Below are 18,292 nucleotides of genomic sequence, written 5' to 3'. Positions count from 1 at the left end.
AAAAGGACATTTTTTATAAGGTGAAATCTCTCTGATAAGCCTTTTATATAATGAAATTAATGTCCGACATATATTCTGCTACATGTACTCTCTCCTTACCAAAATATAACCAGTTAATACGTGTTATTTATTATAGATTAAGATTGATAAAAAAGATTTTAATGTCCCTAAATAAATGAGATGGATGAGAATAGGTGAGATTGAAAGAAATTTAAATGGAAGGTGCTTGATGGTAGTACTACCAAATACATCTGGAAATGCTACATTTAGGCTAGGTTTAAATGTTAAGGCCTCCAGTTTAGAGGATGTTAATCCTATGGAAAAAATTCCTATAAGAGCCTTTGAAATAAAGGATTACATCCTACCATTTTCTTTAAAATTCATATGGATTGGACAATCCTGTAGAAATTTTGGAGGAAAATAAACATGAGGTTCTACCTCATGTTTCTTCTTTCCATAACTCTCTCAAATTCATGTGTTTTTCCTGTGGTCCAATCAAACGGCTATCCTACGTTTTCTATGTTTTGCAATCCTGTGTTTTACATGTACATTCCTATCAGAATCCTATGTTTTTCCTATTACTCTATTTTTTCTATTCTTATTATTCAAAGGGCCCTAAAAGTGGGACTACTACACAGCCAAAGACATAAAAGTACGAGCTTTACTCTCATTCTTCCTTTTGTACCGCGAGGTATTAATACCATGAGGTACTAAAATCCTTACTCGTGCTATCCACCTCACGATAAAGTTAATACTAAAATCCCGACGGTTGGTGATGATAGATCGAACATGATACCTCGAGATACCAGCTTGGTCGTAGGGTAGATAGCACGAGGAGGGATATCAGTACAGAGTAAAACTTTAAAACCATGGAGTCAGTGACAAGAGACAGGGATGGATAGCCAGTGGACTGGCCTGGCCCTCTATTAATTTTTTTAAATATAACAATCATATAGTTAATCAGATAATTAACCTAAGTAACAGTGTATTAAGTCATCTCCAAGACTCATACTCTCGTAGGACCATCTCATACATGAATCCTGGTTCTGCCGCTGTATGGAAAACAGTATGGCCAAAACCGCTGTGCAACTTTTCAGCTAGTAGTAACCAAAATACAACTAGGAAGTACGAACAACGCCGATGCTGCCATTACTGGCACGATGCTGATCGATCTTGCACTGGCCACCACCGCCACCCGTTATCTGCAGCTCTGCTGCAACCTGCTGCAATGGCGAACGGAACAACGGACGCAGCCAGCAGCCATTGATTGCTCCCCGACCAAAGCCGCGGATTCTTTTGACAAAACTCGCCCAAAAATCCCATCGCATTTGCCTGCAATCCTGCACCCAGCGATGCCTCCCATCATCTCTCTTGCCCTGCACTCCAAGCCACACCCATCTTGAGCTTGAGCCCTAGCCGGCCGGCCGGCGGCGTCATCAATGGCTGGCGGCATTGCACTGCAGCGCGGCAAGGAGAGATTCAGGGCATGCACTACGCATGTTCCTCACGTGAGGAGCCCTAGCATGTCATATGGGATGAGGCTACACACCACACAATACAGAGTGTTCTAGATGGGTTCCACAAAACATTTTTTTAAATTTCCCTGACAACTCTCTCCCCTTCCCTTCCCCTTCCCCCTCCTGTCCTCATGAGCTCTTTCCACTCTCCCCCGGTCTGTAGAGCTCGGCAGCGGCCGCGTCCCCACGGCGGTGCATCTAGGTAGACCTCGCCAGCGTCGGGGCGGGGACGGTCCTCGCCGGCGTTGGGACGGCGCCAGCTTCCGAGCGGGGACAGCGTCGGCCTCGTCAGTCCTCTCTCTTCCTTCTCCGGTTTCTCTCTCCTCTCTCCCTCACTTTTGGTTGAAGCTACCATATCCTACAGAGGGTACATGTACCCTTATGGGGGCACGGTGCACGCTGATCTAATAAACCAGCTCCTACGTAGCAATCTAGAGTTCCTCAACACGTACGAGCACTGGCGTGCCCTCAGAGTTGTTACTGCTGCTGCAGGTGGATCTCCTGTTGCTATAAAAATTCGTCGTTCGGATGCCGGGATCTCCCACACCGATAGCGGGTGGATTCGTTGCGTGCGTACGCCTCGTGCGTTCGTCAGGAGCCTCCGTCGGACCACGCGATTAAAAAGTGGATCTTTTTTTTGCTGCAAATGCCTGGCGTCGATATCTTCTCTGTTCTTGAGATAATGGCCTCATCTGAATATCTGATCATGGACAGAACTGGTAGAAATTCAGGATGCATGTTTGTAATATCAATATATATATTATCCTCTGTCAGGGTTTGGGCAAATAGGAGATGGTGGTGGTGGGGGATTTGGGGTTTAGTGGCTAGGAATTTCTGGAAATTCTTTTTTTATTAAATTGGGCTGGTTTTCGCTGGCTTTTGGGTTGAGTTGGTGTGGTCCGGGAATTTTTCGGTATCTTGTAGCTATTGTTACCGGCTTTATTTATGCACCATAATTACAAATTTGCTCGACTTTAAGTTGTATTATATTTGGTTTTGGTTTTGAAGAGATGTTGTCTTATAATGTGTGTAATTGAACCATTAACACCTTGATTGATGATTAATGTATGTAAAATATAAGGATATGTTATGTAAAATGGACATGGCCTGATTAGTCTCAAACAAATACTAGTATATCCATAAATCATATGTCATATAACATGTATTTAAAATTTTAGCGACACATCGTTAGGAGAACTTTTTTATCATTCTTAAAAATATCTCGAGTATCACATTTTTCAGTGTAAAAGTAAAATAACTTGAGTTACAATATATTTCTAGATAACAGAGTTTTACACTAAAATTTTTAATACCTAAGCTACTTCTCAAATATAGTAAACAAGCCCTTAGGAGAAAGTTATTAAAGGTTAAAATTATGTGCTAGTGACTACAGAATTTTTAGTTGATGGCTAAACTTGCTACACCTAAATTTGTCAAATGTATGGTAGGCACACGGGCTAACGATTTGTTGGCAACGTGTGTGACAATGTCTGGGTTCAAAATTGAGCGTGTGAAAACTGAAAAGTGAGGCCAAGAATTAGTAAAGTGTGGCATGTTTCAGTTGTAAAAACCAACCAAATATTAGACTAACAAAGTATGGCGTAGAAGTCTAACAAGCTGTAAAGTATAATGGTAACAACTTATCAACATGGGCATGAATATCTTGAAGATCAAATGAAGCACATGGCACTAATTATTTGGGACACTAATTAATTAAAGTAGTAGAACAAAAATGAAGGTCTCAACCCCCAACCCTGTTATGCCCTAAATGATGCTACTGTATACACAAGCTGATTCAGAACTCTCTTGTGACCAAATTAAACTAATCTCGATCAGAGTTCTTCCTCACATAGCTTACTAAACTAAAGAAAAAATAAAAGAAAAAAAAAACAGGAGAAGGAAAAGTACAGAGGAGACAGGTAGATGAACATGCACATCAGCAGGAGATCTCCATGGAGAAGTTGGAGTCGAGCAGCTCCTCGATCATCTGGTCCACGTACTGCTCCTCGAGGAAGCCGCCGCTCCACTCCGACGTGGCCGCCGACGGCGCATTGCCGCCCATTGCGCCGGCGCCGGCGCCGGCGCTGGCGGCGGGGAGGGCGGAGACCGCCGCGGCGCGCGACGAGGCGGCGTCGTCGTCATTGCTGCTCCCGCGCTGCGCGGCCTGCACGGAGGCGAGGTTGAAGCGGTGGAGCTTGGCGACGAGAGCCGCGGAGAGGAACGAGGATGAGGCGGCGTGCGTCGGCGGCGGCGCGTCGGCGGCGTCGTGGGGGAAGTTGGTGCGCACGCGCGGGCCGCACATGATGCGCGCCGCCTCGTCGTAGGCGCGCGCCGCGTCCTCCGCCGTCTCGAACGTGCCCAGCCAGATCCTCGTCTTCCTGCACGAATCCCCCCGGTGAGCCAACCAACCACGAATCCCCCCGCCCGCCATGGCCAAGAAACCAGCCGATCTCAAGCCAAAGAAAAAGGAAAATCAATTACAGGAGCGGGTGGCGGATCTCGGAGACCCAGGACCCCCAGTGGCGCTGCCGCACGCCGCGATACCGCTGCTGCGGCCGTGCCATTGGCGCCGCCGCAATCTCCTTGTTGCGCGGCGAGACGAGACGAGGCGAGACCGTGCGTGCGTGCTTGCGAGCGAGAGTGAGAGAGTGATCAGTGTGGAGCGCGAGCCATGGGGGCCGTATAAATAGGGAGGGAGGCGAGGAAGTTCATTCAATCCGCGGCTTTTGTTTGAATTGAAAGCCTCCCCCCTCCCCCCAGTGGTGGGGCCCACCCATGCGTCTGCCCAGTCTATGATTCCTGGGGCCCACCTGGTCTGAGCAAATTTGTTCCCTCCGATTTGTACTCCCTTTGACACTCATGCTCCAGGGCTGCTTCTTCTTTTTTTTTTTTTCCTTTTTTTTCTGCTATATTTGTTTGTCTCACGAAGATTTAACTTTGACATCATTGTTGTATTTGAGTTTATAAAGTTGATAGATAAATGTGTTGGAGCTTATAATGGTTAAGGGTATTATCGTTTTTTTTACTTAGTATTGGCACGTATGAGATGCAGGAAAGATGATGTTTTTTGGGACAAAGGTAGGACACACTGAGCTAATTTTACACTAAGCTTCTGTTTGCTACTTTTAATTCTTTTGTTGTAAATTTGATTATAGAAAGATAGAGGACATGGAGAAGTCAAGGTTAGTTAGTGTCAACAATATTCCCCTAGAACATCCAACCAAGTCATGGCATTGCATTATCCAGTGAAAGTAATCACCTAATCCAGTGACCTAACTATAGTAAGGTGAGAATGAGGTGATAATTAATCTAGTTTAATTTAGCCCTAACTCTAGGCATATCTACAGTGCAACCATGTTAGGATCATTCATAAATGTCATATCCATTTCATAATATAAGATGTTTGACTTTTTTAGTTGCAACGTTTGACAATTCGTCTTATTCAAAAAGTTATAAAAATATTATTTATTCTGCTTGTGATTTACTTTATTATCAAAAGAACTTTAAGCATGACTTGTCATTTTTTATATTTATACTAAATCTTTGAATATGACAAATGTTCAAACGTTGCAACCAAAAAAATCAAACATCTTACGTTATAAACAAATGTAGTAGTACATGCTCCCAAGAAAAGCTAAGAGTATGCTTAGGTTATGAACTTCAGATTCCCCACAAGAACCCGAACTAACCTACAAGCATTTCTTGTGCAATGGTACTTTTTTAAGATAATGGAAATGTTTTGCATTTGCACTTTTGCAGCATCTATCATAAGACATAACCAATTGTGCTATGCTAATACTAAGTGTTTTTTTTTACTGCATAGAACTCTCTGTTTTCATCTGTATCATGACTAGGCTAATCTTTTTTTTTATAACAAAACTCTAAGCCTCCATATTAACAAGAAGAGATTTACTCCAGTCCAATAGAAAGTACCTTGAGGTACTGGAACCTCATGGTAACAAATCGTTTCTGACCGCTAGATCTAATAATGCTTATTCTGCTCAGCTAGATCCAATAATAGAAAACGATTTAATATTATGAGATACCGGCAGGAACAAATCTCTAACAAGAATGCACACGGCAATACAAGTAGGATAATCTAGTTAAACCAAATTGTGAAAAAGGCTCCAATGGCTTGTTACATCATCCTAGCTAGGTGATGAATGATCACAGCCAACAACCAACCCAGTTGCACTGGCTAGCTATATGTTGAGATAACCTTATTGGGCTGCTAACATTGTAGCTGGTTGGCACCATCCATGGGGCCATGGGTGTCACCTTGGGAAGAGCAGGGGCTGCACCTTGGGAAGAGCATGCAAGATGGAACTGAATCCTCCCCAAAAGACAAAAACTTGCAAATATATGCAATTGCTGCTGCTGCTGCTCCTGCTCCTGCTGAGGCATCATCACTCATGCATTGCCTTTGCTTATTATCATGTCTGCCTGCTTGTGCAGCTCAGCTGTGTGTGTGTGCATCTTCAGAACTCTGCAAAATTGTCTGAAAACTCTGAATGGCTGCATGTGTGTGTGTGTGTTGCTGTGTGTCATTGACCCCCGGCTGTGCAGCCATGCATGCACCGTATCCACCATACGATCTTGGCTCGTCCCTTCTCACATTGGAAGCTAGTGCGGTGTTCTGGCAAGCTGTGCTTGATCAGCTGTGATTTTCTATCGTTGTTTCAGCTGATCATAATTTAGAGGAAAGTCGGGGGTTTGTCCAAACACCTTACGTTTTCTTTTATATTATAACTCATTGATTGTGTGCATCGACGGCGGAATCGGATCCTCTGTCATTGCATGCTAATGACTGAGAAGGAACGGTGCGGTAACATAGGAAAGAATTTCAGCTGTCCGTTTCGAGATGGACCGCTATGGGTCCATCCGCTACAGCAACACGCTACAGTGCAAACAACAACTATATTATTATTTTATCTACAGTGATTTTCTACAATACCACATAGTGCACCTGCTGTGGGGTTTTGCCATTTTCTCTGTGCTAGCTTGTCATTGCTTAACCATGGCAGGTGATCCGAATTCTTTAGCGGCAGAGACCGGAGATGTAATGGGCTTTCGTTGTCTAAAAAAAATCAGCTCCTAATGCATACTGCGGACCATTCTTAATCAGGGATCAGTACAATGTACACACATGCTGCTGCCATGTACAGTGTTAAGCTGGGCTTTCTGATGATCAGTAGTGAGTCAGGGTATGGGCACTGACCAGGGGTTGTTTTGGAGGTTCATGGTTCAGACACTAAACTAAACTGTTGTGCCATGTGGGTTCTAATAGTAGTGTTTTAGGTGAGAGTGATAGTAGCTGGTCTGTCTAATCACTGCTGATCGAATGGAACCCTCCTCCATGCTTTGGTTAACTCTGATTAATTGATTGTCAATCTTCTGACAATAACCTAATAACCACACTGTCTCCTCTACAGCAGTTGCCATGCTTAGAATTGGCATCCACATACTATATATATATATATATATATATGCATTGAACCTGACAAGAATTGGACATCACAACAACTACTACTACTAACATGTAGATATAGATAGACAACTAGGGATCTTAATCTAATTAAGCTCAACAACATGGCAGCACATGCTGGTTCAGCCAATTGAAAACAAAATCTGTACTGAACCCTGCTGCTACTGCAACACTCTGCTGATGCACTGCACGGCACACGCATACATAGTTCCATCTCTTGAATGATAAGCTTACAAGTGAGAATTTTATGGCTCTGCTCAGCCACAGTCCCGACTGTTCTTGGACGCTGTTGCACTGGGAGTCCGTCATGGTCGAAAGGACAATGGCACAAGAGCCGATCGATTCATCGGTTCATCGATCGATCGATCAAACTGGCCGGCCGATGCTGCATGCATGCAGATGCAGCCATGAACACTGACAGTATCTTATCCATGATCTGCCTAACCGGCACAGAGAGACAGAGAGAGGGAGAGAAAAAAAGATTCAGAAACAGGTTGTCAGTGTGGTTCTTGCGGCTGCTACGTGGCCGCACGGCGGCGCGTCAGGCCGGCCCCTACGGCGACAGCGGCGCCGGCGATGGGGGGAGTAGGAAGGAAGAGACGACGGTGATGATGGACGGTCAGGTCATGGATTTGGATTTGGATTGGATTGGATTTGGATTTGTTTGGGGTTCAGGCTGCTTCAGAGTTCGTAGCAGGAGAGAAGCAAAGATCCCAGTACAAATCTTGGCCCTGATCCGCACGATCTGTGGCCCTGTGGCTACACAAACTTCACTGTGCAGCGTGTGCAGCTTGGCTAGATGCTTTACCATGCCGATGATATCTTGTCACTCACTCATTCACTCACCTGCTGCTGCTGCTGCTAGCTCAATCTATAGCTAGGAGCATGGAAAACATGGCATGTTCTTCCCAAGGATTACTGCGTACGTTTCCATGCCATGTGATGCCTGATGAAGACATGAAAGAGATCATCTCTTTTTTCTTTTTTTTTTCTGAAGGCATCATCAAACAACAGCCTATACTAGACAAGGTTTTGGAATAAAGAGAAAAAATGGTAGTATCAACAATGAAGCTAGAATGGTGTTCTCTACCTGCTACCTAACACATGATTCACTGGGAGAGTTGCTGACTAAAGTCTCAAACTAATTAAGGATACTTTAGACATATCTTGATATCTTTTCCAGAAAATTTTCTATAGACTTTGTTATAAAATCTATGTGATTTCTTTTCATTAGTTTAGCTGGTTATCATTTGAAGGGAGATGGGGTTTGTCACCACAACATCTTTTCTTTATAATTTCAGTGTCAGAGCTCATTGGTTGTGTGCCTAACAGTAAGAGCAGAGGCCAAAGATGTAAACCATTTCCATTATCAAAAAAAAAATTCTTCTTCAGAAAATGACCAAAATTATTATATACACATAGTTAATTATCTACATGCTTCCTTTTACCAAGTAATCGTATATAAGTTGGAGATCGAAAGAAACTATTATTGCTGAAAATTACTGTACTCTATCTATATTGCAAACACTGTTCATTATCTGAAATTTTTTCTATTGGGGAGCAGAGCAGATGATACATGCAGTTCTGTACATGGGTCAAATTGACGTAGGCTCATCTCTGCACTGAATTGCGATCCGTGTTTAATGTTGATGTCGTTTGGCCCCCCCAAGGTATATGAACTCAGTATCTGACGATCGTGACATTGCGAATCTGACGCTCTTTTCTTCAGAGTACGATGATCTGTTGCATCCGAGTCCAATCCAGTTGGCAGGTTAAGCTTTGCTGAAAGCCTGAAAACCTCACACAACATGTATGTATCAGTATCATCATGAAGTGCAAATCTTTGATCAAGTACTGGTATTAGCATCGTCTTTTTCTCAGTTCAGCAAAACTGCCTTGCATTGCATGCTGTTTAATTAAATATATAACCCTCAGATGACAATTGATATGATGCAAAGAGTGTGATCACACATTCAAAACTATGGTAACCTAGCTTGTCTTGTTTTTGGAGATATTTTTTTCTGAATTGGAATATTCTAGGTATGATGTAGCAAAAAAAACATGCATGGAAGAACATACCAACATGGACTGCCAAGTGTTTAAGAAACGATTAGAGCAAATTCAATAGTATAGCTAGCTGATGGCTACAAATTATCTATAGCCAATTTAATAGCCAATTCATGCAATAGTCATATACCACACAACTAATATATGGTCTCACATGTCATACACACATGTCTTGAAGTCCGTGCTGCAGCTGGCTATAAATCTATAGCCCGCTATTGTTCTGTCTTCTCTCTTATCATATTAAAATATGTTTATAGCTGACTTAGTCTGCTATTGTAACTGCTCTTAGCATGGCAAGTGGTGTGATTGGACTTGCAAACAACAGTATTTACACGTGTCGCTTAATCTTGGTCGGTCGGCACATGAACAGGGCTTAATTTTTTTTTAATTAGTCGATGAAGGTCTCCTGCAGCCATTGGCAAGGGCAGCATCTAAAAGAACCCCATGTGACCATGATTGCGAGATGTCGACAAATCATAAGACGATGTTAGTGGCCAATAGGATTTTAGGAAATTTCTCGTGCTGCCACGTGTCCTAATGAGCAACAAGAGTACGAGTACATGGATGATAGTGTCTGATTGGTTGCTTCCGTCTGATTTCACGGTTTCCAGATAACATGTACTCCTCCGTCCCAGGATAAGGGAATCATTAGGTTTTCGTGTGCATGAAAAACGTGTGCACAGAAAACAAGGAAATCTACATAAGAGTTGAAACAACCAAACGGAGCCCTGCAGGTATATTTGAACAGGATTACCACTTAACGCATGTGTGTTCCCAATGCACATTTTCATGTGAATTTTTAAATGAAAGTTTCAAAGGCGCAGTTGAAAATTTTGTATGATTTTACTCTAAAGCTGTATGATTTTGAGTAGAAACTTGTGTGTAAATGTGGTACTAAATCGGGAAAGAAATGTGTGCCGTAACCGCACATCCGCTAATTAGCAGTCCCCATTCCTAAATCCAGATTACTGTCAGGCCCATCCTTAGGCCCAGACACAGCGGCCCATTTCCGGCCATCCGGCCCATATATAGTACGCAGCAGGGAACTCGGCCCATACAAGAAGGCCCAATCAGAAAACCCATTAGGCCCATCGGGCACATCTCTTCTCCGTATAAATACTCACGGCCTCGAAATGCTGCGGCTTCTCCGATCCAAGGGTTTCCTCCCGCCGCCGCCGCGCTCGTCTCCACCGCCGTCGCCGCCATGGTACGCACCTCGGTTCATCTCTCCCGCTTTTCTACTCGTCTCTTCTGGACTTGATTTGTGTTTCCCCCCTCTCTGATCGATTGGGTGCTTGTTCCGCGCTTCCTCCGCCCGCCCGCTCGCAGCCGTCGCACAAGACGTTCCTGATCAAGAAGAAGCTGGGGAAGAAGATGCGCCAGAACCGCCCCATCCCGTACTGGATCCGCATGCGCACCGACAACACCATCAGGTAAGCAAGCATGATCCGATCCGATGCGTTCGTCTTTGAGGAAGGGAGGCACGCTGTTTCGTGTTGTTTCGATCCGATTCCTGAGCTGCTGTCTGTTCGTCTGCGGCGATGATGTGCCCAGGTATAACGCCAAGCGCAGGCACTGGCGCCGCACCAAGCTCGGTTTCTGAGCGGGCGAGGAGAGGAGAGGAGACGACGGACGCCGCTGCCCGGAGGAGGACGAGGACGAGGAGGAGAAACTAGGGTTTATGGGTTGCCTCGTGTTCGTTTTGAGGTTTTGCTTGTGTTGAAGAGATTATCAGTAGTTCTGCTCGTAGTTTGCCTGGGAGCATCATAATTTTGCTGGTTAAAGAACCACTTTGGTATCCTGCATGAATTTGTCTGAATTTTGTCTGAGCTGCAGTGGATTGATCAGTTGAATCTCTCTTGCTAGCATAATCTGATTGTTACCTGCTTATTGCCTAGATCCATTTCTGCTGTAGCTTTTAACAGTTATGCCATTTGGTATGTAGGATGAGATGACATGCTGAGATTTTAGCAGGATTCTAGGGAATGGGATTAAGTGAGATTGCACCATGACATTCTCGGTGACATTCTGTTACTGATATGTGGGTCTAGGCATATGCGGGTCCCACTGTTAGTGACAGAATGTCACCGAGAATGTCACGGTGCAATGTCACCGAATCCGGATCCGGATTTTAGTAGGGGATTGTGTTTCTGAGTTTCTCCATACTATGCCCTTCCTATTAAACAGTGACCTGTTGTAGCCATTTTTAATCACATGGGAATGGGGGATGTATCATGCATGTTTACTCTTTCTCCAAACCAAACCAGAGAGCTAGGAACCTTTGATAGCATTTCTATGGGGAGATTAGGAACATAAGTGTTCTTGTTTATTGGTATTACACAGATCTAGCTTGTTGTAGTACAAAGATGCTTATGCTTCAATGAGCTATAACCAATTGGGTCTTAGAACAATGATACTCGTGTTACTGTGTATGCTTCTGAATACCAGTCTCCATATAGGCCTCTCTGGGAGCAAAATTGACTAGGGTTTCCCATTCTGGAGTACTCAAGTAGGCAATTAGTCAAACTAGATTAGTGATTGAACGTCCGGTGAATTATCATGGTGGTTGAAAGGATGCTGGTTTATTCCAAGTATTTAAGGTCTCTTGAGTGACACATATGCTACAGTTCGGTTTAAAACTTTACCCCGCAATTCACTGCTGTGAACTTGCTATGTGGACCTCAGTGGATTAAGCCCTTATTCTGTCGAACTAGCAGTAATTTGAGCTTTGAAGCAGTGAGCATTTTATTTTATTTGGGCGTATAGTTGAATTCCGGTCTGCTCTATTGTGCAGAGCTTTTCGTTTACTTGACGTGAGGCTGGTCGAATACAGCTATTTTGTCCCAAACGTTGGTTGGTTGTGTGAATCCATCTATTGCTGCAATTAATTTTGAGGCCGTGTCAAGTGACCCATATTTGCAAACGAAAAATAATCCATGAATATAACTTTTATATTCTTATTTTTATTCTTAGCAATATAAAAGTTAAAGGTTGAAAAATAAACTTTAGTGAAAAAATCTTAAAATTTTGGCTTATAGGAATAGCGAAAGTCAAAAGATGGGGTGCATAAAACTTCACTCTGCCTTGGCCCTTGGCTTATGATTTACACTAACAAGTCATATTCAATGCATCGATTTTCCATTTTTTTAACTTCTCTTTACTTCAATGTAACTAGATGATGATTCTAAATTACACTTTAGGCTTCTCAAATGATTATTGTATGGTTTTATGTGTTGTGATTAGTACATTATCTGAACGACATGAAATGGTGCCTACCTGGCTTAATGCTGTATTCCTGTGGAAGTAGCAGTAATTGGAGCTCAAGCTGTCAGTATTCCAGCTTTGATGCAGCTCGGTTTCCTGCATCTTAAATTCAAAAACAACTTGAAATTCAGGGTTTCTAACCTACGCGAGCCAGCATCAAAATCAGTATGATTTTGATAGAACTGATGTGCTTTGGTGGCTCGGTTTCCCGCACCTGATTACGAGATTCGCAGCCTGAATCAGTTAAATTTCAGTAGGATTTAATAGAACTGATGAGATCTGTACTGCCATGAGAACTTCGATGAAAACAGCTTGAAACTCGAAGCTCGAACAGGTAAAATATCAGTAGGATTTGATGGAAAATTTTACAGTGCTCCAAATTATTTCAGTCCGTCCAATGCAGTTCAATTCAATGGACCACATCCATCTTACCTGCTTGGAGGTAATATATAAGAAAATTGAAGAAAACAAATTCTTGGATCTACCATGCAAAACGTTATTGCCTATAAAAAAAGTAAGAGCAACTTTAATGGTACTCAAATTCCGTTTTCTCTGGTCTTTTAACAAGTTTATAACCGATATAGCAAAGAAAAATTATTTTATCTCTAACATTTAGGAAAAATTTACTTACCAAAAACAGCTATAATCATCAAAACAGATGGAAGTTAAGGGAGATCGCAGTCGCACTCGTCGCCCTGCCACCCGCGCCGTCGGCCACGACGCCTGTGCCACACCGGCCGCACCCCCGCGACGCCTGTACTTCTGGAATCCAAACAGAAGAAAATAGCAGAAACAATAAAAAACCTCATCATTTAGCCACTCCGTTTCATTCAAGCAGTGCAAGATCTCTCTTGTTATAACAATATTTGATGATTCATGTACCACTAGCCAGAGACCTCTAAGACAATCAACACAAGATTTAGCAAAACAAAATTCAGCAGAGTGAAACTTGAGGAAGAAACTGACCTTTCTTATGCTTACTCCTCTTCCTTTCTAGCTTGTCCCAAAGATCAAAATGGACTTGCAATCTGTAGGACAGAAAAGAGAGGCTGAATTTTATTTTATTTTTTGAAAAAAAGCAGTGATCCATGGGTGCAGCTAACTCCAAAAAGGAGAAAATAACATAGCAAAAATGAGTACGAGCAAACTAGCAATCGACCTCCACACCACACTCGATCTGTCCTGGCGATGAAGAAAGCCGAAACTGTACTGCAACCACACTCAGAGAGAGGAAGAGGAGAGGAAGGAACGGGGCTGCGCAGGTGTCAGACTGAGCGAGTGCAGCTGTGCACTGCTTTGGGGGTTAAAAGTTGCGGAGGAGGAAGAGAGCGAAGAAAAACGGAAAAGCGGTGCGGCGTCGGGCCGTGGGCGCGCGCGACGGCGACGCTCGCGGGCGTGCCGATCAAGGCGCCAGGCGGCGACACGCACGGTCGCGACGAGCCAGGCCGCGGCGAGGTGGCGCGCGTGCGGGGGACAGCGGCGGGGCGACGGCACGGCGGCGCCGGGAGGTGAGGAGATGGCATTGGCAAAAGAAAATCGCGTACGCTGAAAGTTTCTGGTGGACCCAGCGCAGTACTTTTTTTGGATGCTATCTCGTCTCCCATATATACGCGCAAGAGGACATGATAAATTGTTAAAATTTAGAAACCCGGATGATAAACTATTAGAGACAGTTTTATTATTATTTACTAAAAAACAGAGTTAGCAAGTTAGTACGGGTAGCTGTTGAAGTTGCTCTAATTAAATGGTAATATCTCTTGCCAAATTTCGTATTTTATTTTAAACCATGAACCTGCCTGATGCAAAACTAACTTTAAATCATGTTGAATGAGAACTTCATATTTAATCTATAAATAATATCACAAGAATTGAAAATATAAATATATATAATGTAAATACAAAAAATAAGAGAAGAAAATATTTAATTATATTTTGCATATTATGAATTCTATAATTAAATTTAGCGTATGATATTTCATGAATTGGTAGAGTTAAAATAAACAAACATTTTTTATTGACCTGTGGCCTGCATGTCGAATGTAATACGATGGAATTAGTTGTTCTGTTCATCTCTAATTTATTGCATGCATAATTAAAATTGGAAAGCACAATATATGGTATCAACCATTGATGCTGACCCATGCAATCATTACTCACACATGAGAAATACATTTTAATTTTAAGTCACATAATTCAAATAAACATTATCAATGGTCAGGATTTATTGTTGAGTCGTACTCCCCTAGAGGTAAGGTGGAGCACCGTAAAACAGCTCAGGATTTGATAGAATTTCGACCGGTTTTGGGTGATTCAACCGAATTTGTAAAAACCTGAAAGAAAAGTAGGCTTGGTTTCTAATTTTCCCGCGGAATCCTGGCCTCACAAAGACACGCGCGCAGGAGGAGGCGGCCCGCGAAGCTCGCCATGGACAGAGCTTCCCCTATAAGACGCCCACGCCGAGCGCCATTGCCTCGCCGTCTTCCGCCCGCCCCCACGGAGAGGAGGAGAGAGCCAGGCCAGCCGCCGGCCCTCCCTCCGTGCCCCACTGCCTCCCCCGCCGGCCGGGCACCGGCCATCCACCCATCACCACTCACTTCATCATCATCCCAATAAAAACCCGGAGGCTGCCATGGCGTCCTCCATCTCCCTCGAAGACGTCCGCGACGGCGCCGTCGACCTGGTACGTCCGTCGGTGCATTGGCATCATGCGTGCGTGCGTGCGTCTCGCCTCCATGCGTGTAATCGTTTTGTCGTCGATGGCGCGCGCAGTCGAAGATGCCGGTGGAGGAGGTGTTCGCGACGCTGCAGTGCGACCGGAAGGGGCTCACCGGCGCCGAGGGAGAGAGCCGGCTGCGGCTGTTCGGGCCGAACAAGCTGGAGGAGAAGAAGGAGAGCAAGCTGCTCAAGTTCTTGGGCTTCATGTGGAACCCGCTCTCGTGGGTGATGGAGATCGCCGCCATCATGGCCATCGTGCTCGCCAACGGCGGCGGCCGCCCGCCCGACTGGCAGGACTTCGTCGGCATCGTGTCGCTGCTCATCATCAACTCCACCATCAGCTACATCGAGGAGGCCAACGCCGGGGACGCCGCGGCGGCGCTCATGGCCGGGCTGGCGCCCAAGACAAAGCTGCTGAGGGATGGGCGGTGGGAGGAGCAGGAGGCGGCGATCCTGGTGCCCGGCGACATCGTCAGCATCAAGCTCGGCGACATCATCCCCGCCGACGCGAGGCTGCTCGAGGGCGACCCGCTGAAGATCGACCAGTCGGCGCTCACCGGCGAGTCGATGCCGGTGAACAAGCACCCGGGGCAGGAGGTGTTCTCGGGGTCCACGGTGAAGCAGGGCGAGATCGAGGCCGTCGTCATCGCCACCGGCGTGCACACGTTCTTCGGCAAGGCGGCGCACCTCGTCGACAGCACCAACAACGTCGGCCACTTCCAGCTGGTGCTCACCGCCATCGGCAACTTCTGCATCGTCTCCATCGCCGCCGGCATGCTGGTCGAGGTCCTCGTCATGTACCCGATCCAGCACCGCGCCTACCGCGACGGCATCGACAACCTCCTCGTGCTCCTCATCGGCGGCATCCCCATCGCCATGCCCACCGTGCTGTCCGTCACCATGGCCATCGGCTCCCACCGGCTGTCGCAGCAGGGCGCCATCACCAAGCGCATGACCGCCATCGAGGAGATGGCCGGCATGGACGTGCTCTGCAGCGACAAGACCGGCACCCTCACCCTCAACAAGCTCACCGTCGACAAGACCCTCATCGAGGTCTGCTCCAAGGGCGTCGACAAGGACATGGTCCTCCTCTACGCCGCCAGGGCGTCCCGCGTCGAGAACCAGGACGCCATTGACACCTGCATCGTCAACATGCTCGCCGACCCCAAGGAGGCGCGCGCCGGCATCCAAGAAGTCCACTTCCTCCCCTTCAACCCCGTCGACAAGCGCACCGCCATCACCTACGTCGACGGCAATGGCGACTGGCACAGGGTCAGCAAGGGCGCCCCCGAGCAGATCATCGACCTCTGCAACATGGCCGCCGACGCCGAGAAGAAGATCCACGCCTTGATCGACAGCTACGCCGACCGGGGACTCCGGTCACTCGGCGTGTCGTACCAGCAGGTGCCGGAGAAGAACAAGGACAGCGCCGGCGAGCCGTGGCAGTTCATCGGCTTGCTGCCGCTGTTCGACCCGCCGAGGCACGACAGCGCGGAGACCATCCGCCGCGCGCTCCACCTCGGCGTCAACGTCAAGATGATCACCGGCGACCAGCTCGCCATCGCCAAGGAGACGGGGCGGCGGCTCGGCATGGGCACCAACATGTACCCGTCGACCACCCTCCTCGGCGACAAGAACAGCCAGGTGAACGGCCTCCCCATCGACGAGCTCATCGAGCGCGCCGACGGCTTCGCCGGCGTGTTCCCGGAGCACAAGTACGAGATCGTGAAGCGTCTCCAGGACCGGAAGCACATCTGCGGGATGACCGGCGACGGCGTGAACGACGCGCCGGCGCTGAAGAAGGCGGACATCGGGATCGCCGTCGACGACGCGACGGACGCGGCCCGGAGCGCGTCGGACATCGTGCTGACGGAGCCCGGGCTGAGCGTGATCGTGAGCGCCGTGCTGACGAGCCGCGCCATCTTCCAGCGGATGAAGAACTACACCATCTACGCCGTGTCCATCACCATCCGCATCGTGCTCGGCTTCCTCCTCATCGCGATCATCTGGAAGTTCGACTTCGCGCCCTTCATGGTGCTCATCATCGCCATCCTCAACGACGGCACCATCATGACCATCTCCAAGGACCGCGTCAAGCCGTCGCCCACCCCGGACTCGTGGAAGCTCAACGAGATCTTCGTCACCGGCGTCGTGCTCGGCACCTACATGGCGCTCGTCACCGTGCTCTTCTTCTACCTCGCGCACGACACCGACTTCTTCACGGAGGTGCTCGGGGCGAGGTCCATCAGGGGGAGCGACAGGGAGCTCATGGCGGCACTCTACCTCCAGGTGAGCATCATCAGCCAGGCGCTCATCTTCGTGACGCGCTCCAGGAGCTGGTCCTTCGTCGAGAGGCCCGGCTTCTTGCTGCTCTTCGCCTTCTTCGCGGCGCAGCTCGTGGCCACGGCCATCGCCGTCTACGCCAACTGGGACTTCTGCCGGATGCAGGGCATCGGCTGGGGGTGGGCCGCCGCCGTCTGGGAGTTCAGCCTCGTCACCTACCTCCCGCTCGACGTCCTCAAGTTCATCATCCGATACTTCCTCAGCAGCAAGGGCTTGGACAACGTCCAGAACAAGGCAAGCTCCCCCTCCAGTTGATTTCTCTCTCTCTCTCTCTCTTGTGCTCGCCGGCCGGCTGGCCGGGCCGTCGTGAACGCCATTGATGATGGTTGGGTGTTTGCTCTGCTGTGGCGTCGTCTCCAGTGAGAAATTTCTGGGCGTGTGTCCCGCGCAGACGGCGTCCACGAACAAGAACTACGGCAAGGGCGAGCGCGAGGCGCAGTGGGCGGTGGAGCAGCGCGAGCTCCACGGCCTCACCCAGCCTGCCGCCGCCGCCGCCTCCGACCTCCTCGCCGAGCAGGCCGCGGTCGCGGAGTATATAGGCAAACCTTGAAAGCCTCCGGCCGGACAGCCGCCGGCGACGACTCCTAGCTCCAGCAGCTTCTTGCGATCTCGCTCGCCGGCGACTGAGCAGAGTCAAGGGGGCAAGTCGAGTCGGTGGCGAAGCTGAAGGGGCTCGACGTGGAGATGATTCAGCAGAGCCACACCGTCTGATCGGCTGGCCGCCGGTGGCCGGAGAGTTTGTCGCCGTAGGTGTACGTCTTGTGTTTGCGTGGTTTTGAGCGGGAAAGAGGTTCTGCAAAGAAAAAAAACAAAAAAAATGCATTCCGTCTGTTCAGTATATATATCTCGTAAACTCTTAAGTTTATTATGTATATATATATATATATATATATATACACAT

General features: G+C 47.2%; 2 protein-coding genes and 1 long non-coding RNA gene across 3 annotated transcripts; 1 reads left to right on the top strand and 2 right to left on the bottom strand.

The window, feature by feature from the left end:
- Positions 1 to 3,453: 3,453 nt before the first annotated feature.
- Positions 3,454 to 4,084, bottom strand: LOC102718933 (ethylene-responsive transcription factor ERF003). Its single transcript, XM_040525566.1, has 2 exons — positions 3,999 to 4,084; positions 3,454 to 3,895 (listed from the first exon to the last, which is right to left on the bottom strand). The coding sequence occupies exons 1-2, from the start codon at positions 4,079 to 4,081 to the stop codon at positions 3,454 to 3,456; spliced, it is 525 nt and encodes a 174-aa protein (XP_040381500.1). The 5' UTR covers positions 4,082 to 4,084.
- Positions 4,085 to 12,561: 8,477 nt separating this feature from the next.
- LOC107304402 lies at positions 12,562 to 13,866 on the bottom strand. Its single transcript, XR_001550478.2, has 4 exons — positions 13,493 to 13,866; positions 13,300 to 13,361; positions 12,965 to 13,095; positions 12,562 to 12,765 (listed from the first exon to the last, which is right to left on the bottom strand). It is a non-coding gene; the product is annotated as an uncharacterized LOC107304402 (long non-coding RNA).
- Positions 13,867 to 14,818: 952 nt separating this feature from the next.
- On the top strand, positions 14,819 to 18,229 carry LOC102721845 (ATPase 6, plasma membrane-type-like). The gene is made up of 3 exons (XM_040525347.1): positions 14,819 to 15,013; positions 15,103 to 17,625; positions 17,752 to 18,229. The coding sequence occupies exons 1-3, from the start codon at positions 14,963 to 14,965 to the stop codon at positions 17,752 to 17,754; spliced, it is 2,577 nt and encodes an 858-aa protein (XP_040381281.1). The 5' UTR covers positions 14,819 to 14,962; the 3' UTR covers positions 17,755 to 18,229.
- The last annotated feature ends 63 nt before the right edge of the window (positions 18,230 to 18,292 follow it).

Source organism: Oryza brachyantha, chromosome 6 (assembly GCF_000231095.2).
Source record: "Oryza brachyantha chromosome 6, ObraRS2, whole genome shotgun sequence".
In the NCBI taxonomy this organism is placed as follows: domain Eukaryota; kingdom Viridiplantae; phylum Streptophyta; class Magnoliopsida; order Poales; family Poaceae; genus Oryza; species Oryza brachyantha.
Note: the sequence above shows the minus strand (reverse complement) of the source record. Positions and strands in the feature narration are given on the sequence as shown.